Source organism: Sinohyriopsis cumingii, chromosome 6, assembly GCF_028554795.1.
Source record: "Sinohyriopsis cumingii isolate HCF-2022 chromosome 6, ASM2855479v2, whole genome shotgun sequence".
NCBI lineage: Eukaryota > Metazoa > Mollusca > Bivalvia > Unionida > Unionidae > Sinohyriopsis > Sinohyriopsis cumingii.
Window position 1 is genome coordinate 23972370 of NC_142966.1, and position 17261 is coordinate 23989630.

The window sequence follows — 17261 nt, forward strand, 5'->3', positions numbered from 1 at the left end:
AAGTTTACCCAAAATAGAATCCTCACCGTTTCATAAAGTATAAATGTTACATGTAAAGCATTGTATTCTCAACCGGTTGTGAGCCAGAAACTGAATAACATTCTTGCAATTTACTGTGAATAATCTTAAAATCACTGAAACTTATAGATTGTATTCTGCATTAGCCCGACTACTCAAACAATCAGCTTCAGCAAAACTAGCACGAAAAATATATGAATTTGTGTTTTACTCTGAATTTGAGATACGTGTTGTAAAGTTTCCATTAAACAGGATTAGGTCTGAATGTAAGCTTGACAGCCTTCGCGTGGGAATATAAAAGGTAGGTACTATACGCATTATACAAGATCATTAAGTCTTATTACCAAAAAATAAAATGAATTAACAAATACTTGAAGACGTTAAACAACGAAAACAATAAAATACTTGATTCAAGCTTCTCGCTTTTGCGTTGTTCTTTTTTCCTTTCATCTTCCATCATGGGTATGTCCGTCTTATTGTCTGCTTCCGATAGACTGCCACGTGCTGATAATAAAGAATATTTATTAGTACTAAGTTTATTGACCTCTTGGTCAATGCAGAGAAAAGATTATGTTAAAATTGTAGTGGAACGTGAGTAAGTTGCCTCAGTTAATATATTATATCAGTTTAAGGTTGTTTCGGTTAGATTCCACAATAAAGGTTGTAAGACATTATAACAAGCAAAATATAGCTGATTTCTCAGTTTCCTATTTTAGGAATTTGTATTTAGCTACTTTTAATGCGTGTCACGTTATAACCCTTAATTAAAAAAGGTTTAAACCCAGAGACAAAGTGACATGTTTTCAGTTCACTGTATTAATACATTAAGTCCAGACTTTCGCTATATTAACGTTTATGCTACTGTTATGGGAACAATTATTGTTTATTTAAATTCCACAAATATTTACCATATTTACATGTCACTACAATAAGTGAGCGAGTCCGCTTGTTTGCGTTAATTACTTGTTATTTCATCATTCTGTAATTCACAACAAATGGCATCTATTTTTATTTTTGCTTTCGATGAAAATGACCAATGAAGAATGACATTTGTACTCAATAGCAAGCAAAATTATGGCCTTGATAAACAAACAAAATGTTTCTGTACCCCAGTCATGTATATTCTGCATAGGATGACACAGCGAACAGGTGATATTCAGTTAATAAAGGGAAGGCCTTAGGCACTAAAATTCTCAGCCGTTTCATTCACACATAACAAGTTCAGAAAATGTAACCTGACCTAAGCTGATTTTGCATGTATTGTCCAGGTTGGTGCTTAACATTGGTGTGATAGCCTTGGTACAGGTGAACTAAGACCAAATGCACACCATTTTAGAAAAAAGAAACAAATACACAAGGAACTTAATTGATGTAATGGACGTTAACAAACATTTAAAGGTTTGTGACCAATTCGTAAGACGTTACAATTAAGCTATTGGGAAATATTATCCTATTACATTACTAGCAAATTAACGCTAATTACCTAACTTACTTTGACCGTGTTGCATTATTTTGTACGCTTCACTGGTTATCTTTAGGCTGTAGCTAACATCCATACTGGGAATCTGCAAACATAATTTCGTACCAAAATATTACTTTAAATAATTTGACATAATATTGTGATATTTTCTTTTTGTCTAATATGGTATATTGGCAGTACAAGAGTCTTACCACTTGAATATTTAATCAACCGTCTTCCCTTTGAATTTGATATAACCACGCTTGCATATGTAAGATATTAAATTAATTACTCTACTCATTTGTTTCATAAAAGTTCAAAACACAGCTGCTTGGATCATACTTAGAGTACCACGATCAGAGCACACCTCCCATCTGCTCTGTACCCTACACTGGCTTTCCATTCGATCCAGAATCAAACACAAAATTTGTTCTCTGTGCTACATTTCACTGTCGGAGTCTAGTCCAACATACCTATCCGATCTCACTGATGTGTACACACCAGTAAGATACTTAAGCTCCTCTTCTGACAATCATATACTCATTATTCCCACTATGAAAACGAAGTCATATGGACAGCGTTCTTTTGCATATCAGGGCCCAGCAACGTGGAATGAATTGCTCACTGAACTTAGACACAAAGACACAGTGATCACATTCAAGAGGGCTCTCAAAACTCACGTATTGCGACTTCAAGAACAAACTTAAAGACCTAATAATGTTTCCTACCTGGAATATTCTCAGCATGTTTTTTTAAAATTATTTTTTAATGTTTTTCTAATTTCATTGTGTTTGTTTATGTAATATTATTATCATATTTTTTTAAATATCTTATAGGTGTTGTCTAATGTTGTAAAGCGTTAGAGCTTCTAAAAATTAGGCGCTATACAATGTCCTCATTATTATTATTATTATTGCAATTTTACCCAAAACATAGTTTCTAAATAACCATGACCAATAAAAAAAATTGTGAGCATTTCATTCTTTCTTTCATTGTGTTTCTTTAAAATATTTAAACTATTTTAGACTTTTTTATTTTTGTCTTCAATCTACACATAGATGTTGGATATGACTAAAATGATTTGTTGTTATTCTAGGTAATTAAAGATGAGATTTTTGTCAGTTCCTTGTAGTAGTGCAACATATCCACCAAAATATTATTAGAACTTATTGACCTTATCATTTAAAAGTGGACAGAGAACATAAACAGATTACCTGTTTTAATGCTTTTCTATCAGCATGCCAAGTAAAATGAGCTATTGTTTGAATGATGAGTGTGAATTATCCAACGAATGAAGATTATCATTGTAGGTTTAGAAGGTTATAAGTAATGTGTTTAAGATAACAATTCGCAGGCTATACACATCGATTGTGCGTTTATAGTTGACACAGAAGCGTCACTCAAATGCATGTATTGAATGGTCCACAAGATCGCTTGTTACAGTTGCACAAATGAAATAATTTTCTACTAATCCCCGAATGTATTTATCCATTGGGGAGAAGGGTGTAATAGGTTATTCAAAACCGAAAACATGCACCCGTAAACATGGATATCGTGAACTCGATACACCAGTTAGCATCAGAATCAAACAGTACCGACAGGAAAAAAGTGAATGCAGCCTACCAATAAGCTTTCTAGTGAATCAACATATCTCGCTGTTACTAACGATCTGAAATTTTCTATTTTATCAGACCTTTAATAAAATTGCATCATCTCGACAAGTGGACCCGTCGGCAAGCAAGTGATTTGCAAGACCATTAAACAATAAGCAAGGAGCACATTTAGGCTTCGTAGAGTGTTAAACATAATATATGTAATATTAAAGGTGATGTTATTTGATGCACAGAACAGAGTTAAAATTGTGATGGGAGAGCACTGAAAATTGACCTGGATTCATCAAGGAAGCATCCAGCCACAATGTTGTTACAAGATACAGAAGGACATTATCCACTTTAAAACTCTTTCCAAAACAAAACTTAACAGCATCTAATGATGATAGATAGATAGATAGATAGATAGATAGATAGATAGATAGATATGCAATACGAATTTGTGGTCATTAACGTATGTTGCAAAGCTAAGTTCTACTTGATAAAATGAGCATTCTGGTGTGGCTAAATTTTAATTCACACCATAGTTTAATGGTAGATCAAATAGTGATGTTTTGAAAAGCATTAAGTATCCATGATAACACCGTTAGCAATGAATGATACTTGTATATCTTTGTACAGTACAAATGTTGATCGCCTTTTTCAGACTAACTGTTGCGTTTTAATAAAAACTTAATAGCAAAATAATTATTGTAATCTTTATCAGTTTTGAAAAGCATTTTAAAATTTTGGTGTCTCTACATACCACTAAACAATCAGCACGTAGATTACACACCATATATCGAAACGTTTGTTTATCAAATATTATATTTATCATTGCTTGAAATGACGTTTCGTATGGGACTTTTAAAGAAAAGATTTAATTGTCGATGAAAAAAGTAACTTCCCTAGCCCAAAATATAAAAAGTTAGGCGCAAGGGAGTGCATTTGATAGGTTGGTATTGATCAAAATACTTAAGTATAGCTCTGAGTCGCACTTTACTCGATATCCCAGATAAGTAGATTCTATTTTGCAGAGTAATGATCACATGAATCAGATGGAAAAAGGAGTGATATCATATATCAGGTGTAGTTATAAGAATAACTTGCGTCACAGTTTCAGAATTATCTCTTAATATAAACAAACTAAATATCCACAACGGATCATTCTACAGAGAATCCTGCCATGGAAAATAGCTGCATACTATATATATAAGATCTAATATTTGATAGGGTTCATAGAAGTAATGTAATCAAAAAGGGATTGCAAATTACACTTGGATTGAAAGTGATTTTCAGATTTTAAAAGCTAAGCTAAAACAGCACTGTAGGTACCTGTGCTCGTGCAGGGCAGTCTTCTCCAGATGAAAGTTTTGTTGCTGTCTGTCTCGATGCAAATAGAGAATCGTCTTTCCCTATAGCTGGGTCTTGAGGAAAACTTTTTGTTGCAGTCAAGGGATCAGTTATCCGAACGGCCTTCTCATTTCTCAGTTGCTCTGGAAGATCTATATTTCTAATTCTTAGAGGTTCTCTTATAGATTGGTCACCACTCGAAATGTCTGAGTCGGTATTTAATTTCTCATATTCAGGCAAGAGCTGACTGCTTCGAACAGGTCTACCATAATCAAGCACTTGTGACACAAGTGATATGTTACTTCCTTCAAACACTGGACTGTATTCGAGCTGTTCGTGGGAAGAGGAGGGTTCATTCCAGCGTTCAGCAAAATAACATTCTAAATCGTCTGTTGCATGTGAATGATCATCCTGCCGGGCTTCTGGAAGGCTACTTAATTCTCCTAGCTCCCGTGAAGGGCAACTTAGCTGGACTTCAGGAACTCGTTCTAGTTGAATTAATGTTGACAAATGTTCATTAACATTTTCAGGCGGCATGCTAGCTAATTGTTGATGTAGATGATCACAATTAGCCAGATACAAGTCACCATACATCCCTTCACGCAAAGCCAGATTGTGGTTTTTCTGCGAGGCTGAAACGCTCTCTCCCCAGGCATCGCCTCCTAAGTGTTCAAGCTCGCATGGAAGTCCATTCCTAGGCAAGGTTGAAATACCAGCAGTGTACTCTGGCACAGGTAAATGTTGATTCCTCTGTACTACGAGTTCGATCTCTAATTGATTATGTGTGGCTGAAGGTTCAAATTCCACCAAGGTAGGATCACTCTCTAAATGGTTTATTTCATTTGAAGGGTAAATATTCCCAAGAACAGACTCCCTACGAAGGTGTTCCATTGCCGATGACTGGTCATCCATCTTGAGAGCCGGCTGAAAAGGCAGCTTGCTTTCGCAGGATGTTGTATCAGCAAACAGTACCTGTGAAAATCTTGCACTACTCTCTCTCATTACTTGAACAGTTTGGGGTGAGCTGTTGAGTTCTGATACATTAACAACCTCTATGGAACTTTGGTCATGATTGAGTTGTTGAAGGGAATTCTCGTGATTTGATTCAGCAGCAGCTCTTTTTGTTATGTCCTGATGGTTTGAAGTAACTTTAACAGGAATGACATAATGAAGAACAACATATCCGTATTGAATGAAGCTTTCGTCGAAAGTCTTCCCTTCATTCCCACTACTGTGAACTAGTGATCTACAGCGTGGGCAATTCAACTTATATGCATCATGATTGGGGCCAAGCGCAATTCCATTGCATGCCATTCTTATAACGAAGATATGTATTGTATATATTCCAAATGTAACCGACTCAGTAGGATTAAAGTTGTTATGCACCAGTGCATTGAAATCGTCATTCTTCTTGTCATTTGCATCACAAAATATATTGAGTTGTGAGCTGTGCGAGTGAGTCAGTGAAGACCCATGGCTATTTCTGCGAATAAATGATTTACAAGAATGTTGTTCTTGAGTACTGTCTGTGTTATTGTCTAAAGCAACCATTGATTGGTGGATTAATTCTTCCTGTAATAGCAGTAAATCTTTCCTCAGAATAATTGGTACATGTCGAAGTGATGATATAGGCTGTTCCTTCCTTTCATATTTTCCACAGGAAAAGTCCTGTTGAAAAGATGTACAGTCTTCTCTAATTGCTGGAAACGGAAGTGCCTGTATGTCGGTCTCCGTATTTACATTCCTTTTCAAATGTCTCTCACCAGGTGATGTTTCAGAGTGTACAACGGGGCTATTTTTGTCCAGCTTTGTTTCACAGGGAGATGCGTCCACCATTGGCGTGGAAGCATGTAGTCTGCCAGTAAATTCACTGGATGATTCTTCCTGGAAATATATAGAATCATCGGCCCTAGAAGAGGACTCAAGATCTGATTCTGCTGATTGGAATGAAACGTTTTGCATTCTCATATGTTGAATACCATGTTGCTCTGAACACACAAACTGTTCTATGGTTGTCTTTGCAGATTCAATAGCATATGCCTCAAAATTGGATCGTCCTGCTTCAGAAATAAAGCAATTCCTTCTGATATCGATTTCTGTGCTTGACTTCTCGGATATATTGCCAGGTAAATCTGTTCTAACACCAAGTTTTTGCCTTTGTGATGTAATATGTTCGTTCACTGCATGTTCTATTGTTGATCCGGAAACAGGGTCTCCAATGCTCAATTCAGGGCCAATAACAATCATTTGATACTGACAACATGGACACCGAAGGTGATATATGAATCCATTATGATCACTTCTTAAAGAAGAGAAGCGCATCTGAGAATCCCATGTGTGTGAATCCCTCGGTGGCAGTGGCTGGGTAGGAAGAACAACGAATTTACGATTCATTAAGGAAATAAAATCCATAAGAGGGTCTAGGTAACATATTCCATCTCCCTTCGTGAATAAATAATTATCAGGCTGATATCGACTTTTTCGACTCCAATATCGCACATTGTCTTTCAGATTTTGATCAAACCCTGCACGCATAGAATTGTCCTCCATAGCTATTTTATTACAATGCGGTTTTCTGCTGTATATGCCGGACTGTGAAACATTTTTTCTTGTCGCATACTTCGATGCCTTTATTTTTAATTTGACCGTTATCTCAATTGTTTTTGGACAAGTGCCTGTACCTATGGGCTGGCGTTTCCCCTTTCTTGCATTGATCTTGCTTTTTGAATAACCGTGACGTTTACAACCCAAAGAATTTGTATCTCTAAACTTGGTTTGGTGTTTACAAAAGCTTGCATAATTATTTACTCCTTTCTTTTCCGATTTTCTCTTGCTTCCTCTAATATTCAGCTCACCCTTTGTATCATCTCTGTATGCCCGCGTAACGTTTGCATTTGTTTTGTCAGCTTCTGCTTGTTTTATCTCTGGATTAAAAAGTAAAATGTGTATTAGATTAAAAAGAAAAATTACTGTAAAAGGTTGCTATTTTTATACAAAGCTTGCGATTGTCTGTGAACCTAAACAAAACAACTTGACAAATTGAATTTAAAACTTAAGGAGTTGGTAGTGCGTCGGACTAGTAATCAAAGGGCTGCTGGTTCGATACCTTTATTGGCTGCCTCTTTGTGTCCTTGGGAAAGTCATTTGGCTCCCATTTCTTTGGCATAATGTAACGAATAAAGTGTACGAAAATGTTGCGGAAAATTTTCATTTGCTTAATGTACAGTTTCGGAAGAAACACAATATTGAGAGACCACATGTAAGAATTTGGGCAACAGTTCGAAATTAAAGTCGTAAGAGCAATGGCTGGTGGATTGTGACAAGTCGGTGAGTGGTATCCCTTTTTGAATCAACTCAGAAACTTCTACACAAATGCAAAGGTTATAAGATTTTCTTCTTTTTTTATCGTTTATGCGCTACGATATTTATTTTAAGAAGTAAAGAGACATCGAGGTGCCAAATTTGTTCCAGAAAGGAATTTGGCGATTTTAAGTATGTTTTAATATTTCGAAGAGTTCGTAGTAATCACGAAGATAAACGTTTAATGAACCTCACGTATTTATAAATTTTGATGACTGAAGTACAGAAGAGAAAATAAACTTTATTCACTTCGTTTAGTATAAGGCTTCATAACCCTTCCCCCCGTTCACCCCGCCCACAACATACCGATTATATATTTTAATTATTCAGATCTATAATCACATGTTATGGTTGGAGTTGCACACATTTGGTCAAGTTATAATTCCCCTTTCACGCTTTAGATATTTCTTGGCCAATGAAGATGCTAAACTTAAAGTTTGGATTTACAAACAAAATATTTTGTGTAAGAAGTTTCGCATGTCTAATTCGACAGTATATTTCTTTATGTTTGATGATATTTAGTGGAAATTGTAGTTGTATGTTTAAATCGGATTACACTTCATATACTTATCAGGAATAGACATTCTTATTTTATTCAATTTTTTCTTTCAGGCAAGATTTTAAAACAAAAGATTTGTCATTAAAAAGTAAAACTTACCCGTGGAATACGAATCCTCTGCCGGATTGGCTTCCTACGATAATGCAAAAAAGTACTCACTTGAACAAATGCTTATAAGAAAAGACTCAGAAGAGAAGTAAACTATAACAAGAAGAAGAAAAGTAGCGCAGACAGAATAATTATGTCAAGTATGAAATATAATAATTTAAATATATTGGCAGACACATTTTGAATTATTTACTCTAGTTTCTAAAATGCTGCTTAAAGATTTTATTTCATGCATTTGATTAATGTTTAATTGATGCCTGTTAGAAACATGCGTGTTTAAAACAATGGCAGACGTAATATGTAACATATTATATTATTATTATTATTATTAATGGCGAGTAGAGATATTTAAAGGTTGTCAGTTAAAATGAGCACATTGTATAAATCTGTTTATATACGGATATCATGCGTTCTATTGACCTCAAATGGACCGTAGCGTATCTAGATCACACAAACGAAAGGACGAGATAAGTATGCGAATAAATGCGTTAAACGTCTGATTCTGTCGCGTTCATCGTCAGTCAATGCATATGCAGATTGTTGCATACAATTAAAAAGTACCTTGCGAATTTGGTTTTGTTGTTTGTTTTCAAATCAAAACAATAATTCACTACCCACCGTACCTTGGTGGTCGGAGTTGCAATTTGGGTACATATATGCAATTCAAGTGTCTATATTTTCAATTTGTTTTCGATGACTTAAAGCAAACGTTTCACAATACAAACTTTCATCCAGCAATGTCTTATTTTGCAAATATAAAGATTATAATTTCTATTTAGTTTCCAATCCATCTTATATAACACATGATGTTACTCGGGCAAACTCTTTAAAGAGCATCTGAACTTCCGGTTAATATTCACATGCGCAGACATGATAGTTTCCGAATTTAGGTTGGTTGGGGTCGTGTGGATGGGAAGAGGCGTTTAAAACGAACCCATCACTTCCTTTAAAAATGGATGGCATCCTGCCCTGACCCAGCCACCCGTCCCACCCTTTCTATCATACAAGACTGAGGATATGTTTGAATCGCCTACTGATGGGTCTATAAAATTGCTGATAAGAAATACTCCGCTTGATGATTATCTACAATCTCTTTCTTAAAATCTCTAGTGTAGATAGCGAGCATATATCCATTTCTTGTGTTTAAATGACGTGAACAATTATCATGAAAAACTATATTTTTGCACATCAGCAATTTCTCTAAAATTTGATATCGCTAATATGCTGACATAACGATTCTTTAAATGTTATTATAGTACCTTAGAGCAAAACCGGCGTCATATATTAAATAGCGTCAAAAATGTATAGAGCCAAACAGGAAATTATCACTATTCCAGATTTCTGAAATACATGTTGGCAACAATGTAAAATTAACGTCGGTCAGCGCTCTGACTGAAACGCCGTATTAACTCATACATTTCACATGAGGATTGTTTGTCATACTTAGGCGAAAAATGTGAGTTTGTCTGCCCTCTAACTCAGATGCTTGTTTTGCATTTCTTGATCAATATAGTAACATTACAGTACATCGCAAGGGCGTATCGTAACAAGAGTGCCTTATAAACGAAAGAAAACTCTATACTTCAATATATAATGTACCTACCCTCCTTATTTAAACAAAACTATCATTCCATTAACAAAAGGTAGAATGTAAAAAAAAAAACTTGCAAAAATTAGAATTTAAAACCCTTATTATTAAAATTACAGTCTCTGTAATTCACTGTCATTATATGATAAAGTTAAAATCCCTACCCACTCCACAATATCCCTACCCTCTCCTCACCTCGTTCTTTTAAAACAAAGTTATCATCTCTTATACCTAACTCATACATATCGCCTTAATGGAACAACAAACAGACATCTCATGTGATACGGTATTTCAGTTACAGTGCAGACAAACTTACATTTCACGCCAAACTCCTACCCTGTGTGAATGATTTAGTAGTTTGTTTGAAATATATGGATATGGGAGGGTGGCAGAAGCTCATAGAAAGGGTAACTTAATGTTGATTTCCCGTTTTCGTATAATAACGTAAAAGAAAAAGCGGTAGCCTATTTTTATTTCATTTTACATTCCATTAGTAATGTTATTTGGATTATGGGAAGAATAAAGTGGGAAAGGTAGTTTTAATTTTTTTAAAAGTAGGTAGGAGAGGGTAGAAACATGCGAAAGTTATATAAAATATATTTTTTGTAAAGGGTTGAAATTCTATTTCATACAAGTTCTTTTAATTCCTACCGTGAGTGAATGGGATGGAAATTTTGTTCAAAAATAGGCGGGTATCCAAAAGTCGAAGTCGACCGTTTAGGGGCATGGACAGACGAGCATCCAAAAACACCAATACATACCAATATAGTAAATGGTATGGAAAAAAATCATACCAACTGCAAAGTCAAATAACTGACACTCAACTATCGATCGAGTCAAGTAACCTTTACGTTTGCAAACCGTAAAATCACTAGGCTACCGTCAGAAAAAGCATATCCAATCGTCTAGCAGAAACGAGTGCGGATTCGAGGCGAAAACATTTTGCCGTATGGACACGCTGAGCTCCAGTATAAAAAATGGAAACGTTTCAATATTTCATTGCGAATACAAAAATCAACCTAGAAGGATAATGAATAATTCGATATAACAACGAGTGAAGGACCCACGATGAGTGAGGGGCATACTACCTATTCTAAGTTGGGTAATGAACTCCAATGCAGTGCTGGACCATGTGACCAGAGTGATGCCATACTCTACAACACCAGTGATGCAGCACGACTTTGCCGCTCTTCATCTACTATTGAAAGCGAAGCCGTTCGTAAGCCTTACCACTCTACTAGCGAAACCGATGCAGCACGACCATTCTGCTTTACTGCCGTGCATGTACATATCTACCGATCTCATTCGTGCGTTCGCAAACCACTTTGAAATGCCACTTGATCATCGAGACATATACATCAAATTAGAATACTTGTTTCTGGCAGCTTTTGTCTGGCTATTGTGACTTTGAAAGTCGACTCAAGTCGTTCAAACAAATGACCAAAAAGCATGGAAGGAATGCCAACTACTAAAACATTAGCCAGCCGGACTTGCTTACACGTAATGTGTAGACCATGCACAGCGTTTCCGTTGTGGTAAGAACATCAACGAATAAGAGTATAAGGACTCAGCTTTCCTGGAACATTCCGGTTGGTCTCCGTGTTGGCCCTATCTTCATTTGGTTGGGCATGATTATTATCACCATGACTTGCGTACTTTAGAATTTACCATTTTGCCTCCTGAACTAAGGGAACGCATTTACAATTAGCTCGAACTGATATAAAAGATATAGAAATTTAAATCAGTGGCACCTAAATTTTATAAGAAGGTTGATCATTTTGAAAGTGCCCAAATTTCAGATTTGATCAAATAACCACGACTAAGAATTTGAATGTAATGTATTCTACCTACAAGGTTGCAATGCTGCAGAGTATTCTCATCCAGATGATGAAGGTTTGAATAATAATAGAAGTGCCACCTCAAGATGAGACAGCTTTTCGGCGTGCAGTGCGTGAGTTAGTGACCAACACAGTTTTGTTCCACTCCGTAGCAATAGAGTCCTGTGTACAAAAATATGACTATTTCCTCAAAACAAATGACATTCCTGACAATGGCTACTTTAGAAGAGCATATTCAGGATCTGCCTTTGGAGTTTTGAGAACGCACTTTTAGAGTGTTTGTCTAGATACAAGTGAAACGCAAACTCCAGATTATGTATGAATGTTTAATATATTGCAATTTGCACAGTATAAAAGGCCATCACAAACACAAAACGCCACGTGGATATAAAGCTTACCATGCCACAACTTTTGTTCTCAATGTTGCAACAAAATCCCTTTTACAAGAACTGTTTCCACCTACTATGGTTCTGTTTAATTTTTGACTGAAGGTATTGTGCGTATTACTATATTTCTAGGAGAAAAGAGAGAAACTAATCGTATTTTCCAAACAAATGTGTACTTTATGTGATTAAGCATGCATGTACTTGTTTGAATTCCAGTATGTTGAAAAAGAAAACATAAAACCCCTTCTATGTGATAGAGTGTTTGTAAGTCTGTGTGAAAATGTGTCTCTACTTCATCCCCTACTTTTATCTCCTATCCACCTCGTGTATGATATCATGTTTGTGTGCATGTGTCAAAGTGTGTGTACTAACAAAACCTACCCTTTTCAATCGATGGTAGGTGTGTTTGTTTGTATAGCAATCAAAACGTTGGTGCTGGGTTGCCTGTATGGTGATTTTGCATACTAATATACAAGCGATTGCTGGATTGCATATATGACGTGTTAGATAGTATGGGTGTTTGCTGGATTGTAAAGAAAAATTGTCACGTTATAATTTCCCTTATCCCTATCAACATTCGACCATTCTTTTCCTTCACCATCATTTCCCTATGTCCTTATCAACATGTTTGTCCCCACAAACACTTTTGTCCCTATAAACACTTGGTTCCCATAACACCTTTGTTTCTATAAACACTATTGTCCCTATAATACCATTCCTATGTTAAACCTATGGATCCATTAACATAAGATTTCCCCTTGTACCTATGTAATCCCCCGCATGACCATACAAACTGATACACAGACTCAAGAATATTCAGAAGACTTAAAGTTGAGAATATAAGAATTAATAACGGAAATTGATAAGCGCTTGGTCAGTAAGAAACTGAAGATAGGTTGTACTTGAATTGCACAAGATCTAGTTCGGAAACTGATTTGATGGTAACACAATTCAAAATCTGGTTTTAGAGTAATAGGTTACCTCACAGACCTTAACTGAAGAAAAAAATGATTTTTTATTAAAACCGTGCATCGTATTATCGGCGATAATCTTGTTAGTCGATGACGATTAAATGTCTAACAGCTTTTAGCCCTAGCAAAGAAAGCACTGCATGTACTTTTGAATGGTCGTTAGATAAAAGGATTGGGTAAAACGTAATAAATGCATATTTAGAATAAAAGTGAATAAATGAATAAATATTATATTGTGAAATGATCGCTACAACTGGGTCATTCAAACAGAATACACGGTCACTTGAATCATATTTGTTTATCCCAATTGCCAGTTTCGTGACAAATATAGGACCGGCATGGAGGAAGTTTTGCTTTTAGGAAATAAAATTCAGGTTTGCACCAAACATTTATTTCTTTCAGATAGTTTTATGGTTATTCATGCCAGAAATATAACTTAAATATATTACACTCATTTGAAGTCTCATACATATCGCATCTTCCTTAATGTGAGGTCTGAGATACGTGGAGTTCAACCGAGGTAGAGGTCGACAAAATCTGTATGATAGTAGTATTTGGATTTTATTTAGGTAACCTTACTTGGAAAAAAGTGGTCGATTTTTACTGTTATTTTTCAAAAACCTGGCAAGGAAAACTAATTGTGCTAACGGAATACATCAAAATTATCACACAATTCGTGTAAATACGTACACTTACTGGATCTTACATTTAAGATTATTTGACTGGTGCCAAATAATTTCATCTATCAAACTATACCTTTGAACTTTGTGCAACTGAATTAATTAATCTTAGAATTGCTTAAAAGTGACAAACTCAGGGTAACATAAAGGTATTTCGAAATTACAAATACTTTCTTCCGCATATAAACCTTTTGAAGGAGTACATTATAAAGCTGATGATTTGTTCTAAACATTTTTCTCCTGTTGTTGCTTATTGTGTATTTCTTGTTTAAAGAAGACGCTCGTTGATTTTAATAATCTTGTTCTTTCTAAATGTACTTAGAACCTTTTAAGAAATAACGTACTTTGTTGCGAAAAGAGTCAGGGAAGCCGTCTCTGCTCTCATAATTCTCGTTCACTTCATCACTGCCTAATCTGCAAAATATAATCGTGTAGGACACGTGTGCGCAATAGTGTATTAGGAACTACTCTGTAAACAAATCATGTACACTCGTGTAGCAGACGCTTTACGTTTTGGTTGATTAAATTTGTTTCTGAATGAACTAAAGCAGATGTTTCGTGGACGGCCACATACCAGCTGCTTTAACACATTCTCTGTTGATTGTTTTGATACAATGTTTCGAGTTTAGGCTAGCTATAGACGCCATACAGTGTCCGTACAAATAACATGCAAGTGACAAGCAATAAACTGTCTTCTTTAGCTGGTAATAAGAATGGCAAAAAATATACTTACAGTTTTACATCCTGAATATCCTCAAAATGTGCATTCTTAGTTCTGCAAATCTGAATTACATGAACCATGTCATGGGTTCTCAAGCTTGATTACACATATCGAAATTGTACTTTAATTTCGACTATATTCCAAGTGCAGTTACATCCTCTTTACTGCACAGAAAATGAGAAAATAAACGTTATATTTCATAGCGTCTTTTTGATAATTACAGTTGAAAGACTTCATATGTTTCCCAGATTATGATTTCAAACATTCAATGACAGAGCAGAAACACGCTTGCAGATGTTAACACGCTGCTGAAATCCGATGTACTTCATGTAGAATTGGCACATATATATCCAGTCCATAATCACGAAACGTCGAAGAATCAACAAAAATACCAATATCTATTCATTCCAGATTAAATGGAAAAGTTGTTGCAGTGCGCATTCATTCACAATATGATTCCAAATTTCAATTTTAAGTAGACAAAATCCCATTTTCTTTCGAACGTTATGTGCGCATTAATGTTATTGTTGTTGTGTAATGATACAGTTGCGCTTGTGTATTTAGTTTGGAATACGGCATCCATTCAGTTACTTTGTTTATTGCAGTGTATTTTTGTTTAAATAATTAGGCCTTAGGTAGAATAAGAAAATAAGCATATAATAAAAGGGTTACTGCATTTGTATGGGAAAATATGAACTCGTTTTATCGGATGGATATACTGCTCCCAAGATCGTGCAGTATTTCCATTCGAAAAACTCGTTCATATTTTCCCATATAAATGCAGTAACCTATACATATATATCGTTGTATGAGTCTGTTGAATTTTCAAAAGTCCTAGAAGAACTCCACATTTATTCTGCAAACACAGGTATAGAATTAGTATAATGTTCAGGTAAGGAGACTGTTGTATAGAAGTAATAATGTTTGGCTTCTCGAAGGTATACTACATTCCATAAGATATTTGCCACGTCGGAAATAATAACCTAAGATCTAAGATCTTTTCCATCAACTCAACTGCCGTTTATTGTCTTAGTTTTTTAATATAAGGATGAGGTAAACAGAAGTTGTATTGCTTCTTTAAGTTCAGTCTGAGGAACCTTTGTTAGTTTTGTTTAGATAAAATTTGAAAGAATCATTTATTTAAATTATCGATTTGAATTATAAAGAGCTCATTAACCTTGTGTAATAAAACACTATTTAGGGATTATTTATGAATTCATTCAAAGACATTCTGGATTATATTATTGTGGTACATCGAAACTATTGGTACATCAACTCATTCAAGACTATTCGTACATCAGCACATTCAAGACTAATTAAATTCTTTCAGAATATTCTATCCTTTTGGTCTTGTGATCGAACGTTGAGGATTACTTGGGATTTAATTTACAATACTGTAAATTGATTTTAATTTTTCATCTTATTTTAAGGGAGTAAAATTGTATATTAAACTTTAACTGAACTTGTTGTGTCGCTTTCATTCTTCTATTTAGCTTAAAACCATCGAGTCATAATGAAAGTACAGTCGTTTTCGATTAACTGACAAATTCTCTAGATCAACTGTATTTTGGTCCTAACAGAAACCAATATCCCTAACTAAATCTCTCTCAAGCTAAATTAATTTTGAGTTTCTACCAATGTTGTAGCCTCAGTCTATGCATTATTATTATTATTATTATTATTATTATTATATTCCCTTGCAATTATACTCATACGTTTTCAGAGCACTGAGATACACTTCCTCCTGTGTGTCTGTCTGCATATTAGAGGTTGGTTACTTTAGATCGTATTCCGTTGACGTCATATGAATGATTTGTTTCTTGGAACTGATGACGATATCTGCAGAAGGTTTAGAAACTGCTATCAGAAAAAGAATCGATTTGTATTATTCTAAACCAAACTAATCTTTGAGTCTCCCTTTTGTGTTTGGCGTACAGATGTTTTGTTATTCCCATCCAAAACGCATTAATGCGTTGTAACATAGCAATCAAAACCAACAATACATTGCAGCCGATTGGTAACAAATTAGTAAGTAACTTTTTTCACCTAAACACTTTAACAATACCTCTCATCTTCATTGCAGTCATCCACCAAATCTGCCACGGCATCAGTAATGTTCAGAAAACCTTCTGCATTCTACAGAACAAAATACACAATTTTGGAAGGGAAGACGTTATTTAACATAACATTGGAATATAATGGTGTACTGGTTATTATTAATAATTTTAACAGGATTACAAAAAGACGTGAGAAGAAGAAATCAAAAGAAAATGAACATGCAAATAAAATGAATGTCAAAAATAATGTGGACTTCAGTATATATTAAAGGTGTAATACTTGTACTACAAAATAAGCAAGGATTTAACATGTGCGTACAAAAAAATTTAAACATTATTTTTTAAGAAATGGTGAAAAAAATCAAGATGCTTTGGTGTAATGTTCATTTCTTCCATAGAATATTATACGCCTACGGAGTACTTCTGCTAATGATTTAAAGTCTGTGACATGAAAATGTAATTATATTTATTCATTAAGAAGGACTGTGTGCTGGAGTATGCAGCTGAATGTCATCGGCAATGTATGTGATTACGCTAAGCGCTCGTTTTCTTAAATTATCATTTGAATGAGATA

The 17261-nt window shown here is 35.0% G+C and overlaps 1 protein-coding gene across 2 annotated transcripts in view; it reads right to left on the reverse strand.

The window, feature by feature from the left end:
* Positions 1-17261, reverse strand: part of LOC149796496 (uncharacterized) — a 53708-nt gene that overhangs the window by 7522 nt on the left and 28925 nt on the right. Inside the window, exons 6-11 of one of the 2 annotated variants that reach the window (XM_089961211.1) lie at positions 16696-16766; positions 14254-14323; positions 8438-8471; positions 4402-7343; positions 1511-1583; positions 424-522 (exon numbers count right to left, since the gene is read on the reverse strand). In XM_089961211.1, coding sequence (XP_089817337.1) covers positions 424-522; positions 1511-1583; positions 4402-7343; positions 8438-8471; positions 14254-14323; positions 16696-16766 — 3289 coding nt within the window. Of the gene's footprint in view, positions 1-423; positions 523-1501; positions 1584-4401; positions 7344-8437; positions 8472-14253; positions 14324-16695; positions 16767-17261 lie in introns of both variants that reach the window. The other variant, XM_089961210.1, reaches the window with a different exon arrangement.